At 47.6% G+C, this 2115-nt stretch overlaps 1 protein-coding gene across 1 annotated transcript; it reads right to left on the reverse strand.

Moving 5' to 3' along the window:
• Positions 1-999: 999 nt before the first annotated feature.
• NUPR2 (nuclear protein 2, transcriptional regulator) lies at positions 1000-1910 on the reverse strand. The gene is made up of 2 exons (XM_049638752.1): positions 1560-1910; positions 1000-1230 (listed from the first exon to the last, which is right to left on the reverse strand). The coding sequence occupies exon 1, from the start codon at positions 1875-1877 to the stop codon at positions 1566-1568; it is 312 nt and encodes a 103-aa protein (XP_049494709.1). The 5' UTR covers positions 1878-1910; the 3' UTR covers positions 1000-1230; positions 1560-1565.
• Positions 1911-2115: the final 205 nt, after the last annotated feature.

A 2115-nucleotide genomic window follows, 5' to 3' on the forward strand; every position in this document is an offset into this window, starting at 1 on the left:
GTAATACTGGAATAGTGGTTCTGGTACAGTCAATTTATAGTAAGTTTTCCATCACTAGTTTGAATGCATTTCCACCTGATCAAGTTTGAAAATGCATGAATGTTGGAAACAGAACACTAAAATAATGAAACTCAACCTTTATGCCTGGAGATAAGTGCATCTATGACTAAGCCCGTGAATTATACAGAAATTATGTATTTCACAGCTGTAGTTCAAAGTTATTGCACATACTTGATTACTATACGTTTGCGAGATTATTTATAAACTTTGTATAACCTTAAACTTTTTATAGAACTACATTTTTATAAGTATGCAAGTGAAAATAAAACTTGTTTGCCTGAAAAAAATAAATAAATAAAAAAAATAAAAAAATAAAAATAAAAAAATAAAATTCAGGCTGCTCCTTCCAGTACGCACCATCCTTCTCTCCTAACCAAGGACTCACCATTGGGTGCAGAGGCCTAAGGAATGCAGACTGAAGAGAAAGACAACCACCCTGATGTATTCTGCATACTTTTTAAACCACATCTCAACTCTCATCGTTGGAGCTGAAGTTTGTGGGTGGTACTGCACCACAGAATATTGTGTACAATAGAGGAAAACTGTGATGGTGGAATGAATGAAGGCTTTTGAGTATCTGCTATACCTGGTCTTCTTTGTAACCAGCTGGATGACCTCTGAAGAGTGATTTGAACTCCTTTGCCTCAGAATCCCCTCTACAAAATGGGAGACAGCAGCGTCCACATGAAAGGACTGTTGTGGGATCAGCAGTGCGGAGAATCTAGCAACTGTTCAGTATACACTCTTACAACTTAAAATATTCCTATTCTGGCAAACAAATATTAAACCTGCACACTGCATCTATGACAGGGGGTTGAAATCTTGCACACATTCCTCTCTTTGTTCTCCCCCTATTACACATTAAGATGAACTCAAATATTTGTATATTTGAAACGAGTTACCGTAGCAACTGAAAAAAAAAAAAAAAACCCAGAAGAGTTAAAATGCCATTCTTGCTTTTAATTAAAAACCCTAAAAAGGCATACCCACTTGGACACTTGGATGTTACTTAATTAACAATCAGTAAGGAAAAGCTACTGGAGCGGTAAACTTAAGTGATGTCGGAAAGAAGTTATGTTGACCAACACGGATTCTCCCCCTTACGACCACAGTTACAGCTGGAGTCAGAGAAAATACTTTTATCAGGGCCTTCGGGTATCCTGCAGAAAACTGACAAAAAAGAAATAAATTATTGTCTTTAGCCCATGCATACGCACTGGAAGTAAATTCTTATATTTTTAAGATGTTTCTGCGTTTCCTAGACCCTTCTTCTCCCAACTATAAAATTCCAAAAGGTAGAGTTTTACACTATTCTAATTGCAGCCAAGAGATCAGGTGGGTGTTTTGGGGGTCCAGCTACGACTCGCTAACGCGAAGCAGCCTCGGAAGGAGGCGACTCTGCCCGGGTGCAGTCACAGAGGGCGGACGCGAGAGGCACCGGGTGGCCAGGGCGCTCACGGGGCTTCCCAGAGTCCTGGCCAGGTGCAGCCCGCACGCACCTGTGATCAGGCGAGGCGAGTGCGCGCCCGGGGCTGCAGCTGGCGCTGGCGACGCTTGCGCTGACCGTTGAGGAGCTTCTGCGCGATCTTGCGCTCGTGGCCTCCGGGCACTGGCCAGTTGGTGCGCAGTTCCCGCTCGCGCCGCGTCCGGCCCTTGCTGCGCCCGGCCCCGCAGGCCGGGAAGTCGCGCAGGTAGTAATAATCCAGGCAATCGTAGAGCTCGTCCTCGGAGCTCACGGGCGGCCACGCCTCGGCTGGAGGCTGCCGGACCCGAGCCCCGGCGTTGAGAAACGCCGGGCCCATCTCGTCGTCCCCCATGGCCGCCGGCCGGCGCACGCGCGCGCTTCTGGGAGACCCCGCCCCGCGTTTCGATTGGCTGTGCCTGCGGGGGCGGAGCTTATTGATGACCTAACAGAGCCGGGAAGTGGTCGCGCGTGGCCCTCTGCTTTCCAGCCCCCGCCACAGTGACCACTTTGTCTATCCGGGCCTGTGCGCCGCCGCCGCGAGAGGGGCATTTGGCAAAATCCGACCGAACATTTTATGTCGGTCAAGAATG

The sequence above is a fragment of the Panthera uncia genome, chromosome E3 (genome assembly GCF_023721935.1).
Source record: "Panthera uncia isolate 11264 chromosome E3, Puncia_PCG_1.0, whole genome shotgun sequence".
Lineage (NCBI taxonomy): Eukaryota > Metazoa > Chordata > Mammalia > Carnivora > Felidae > Panthera > Panthera uncia.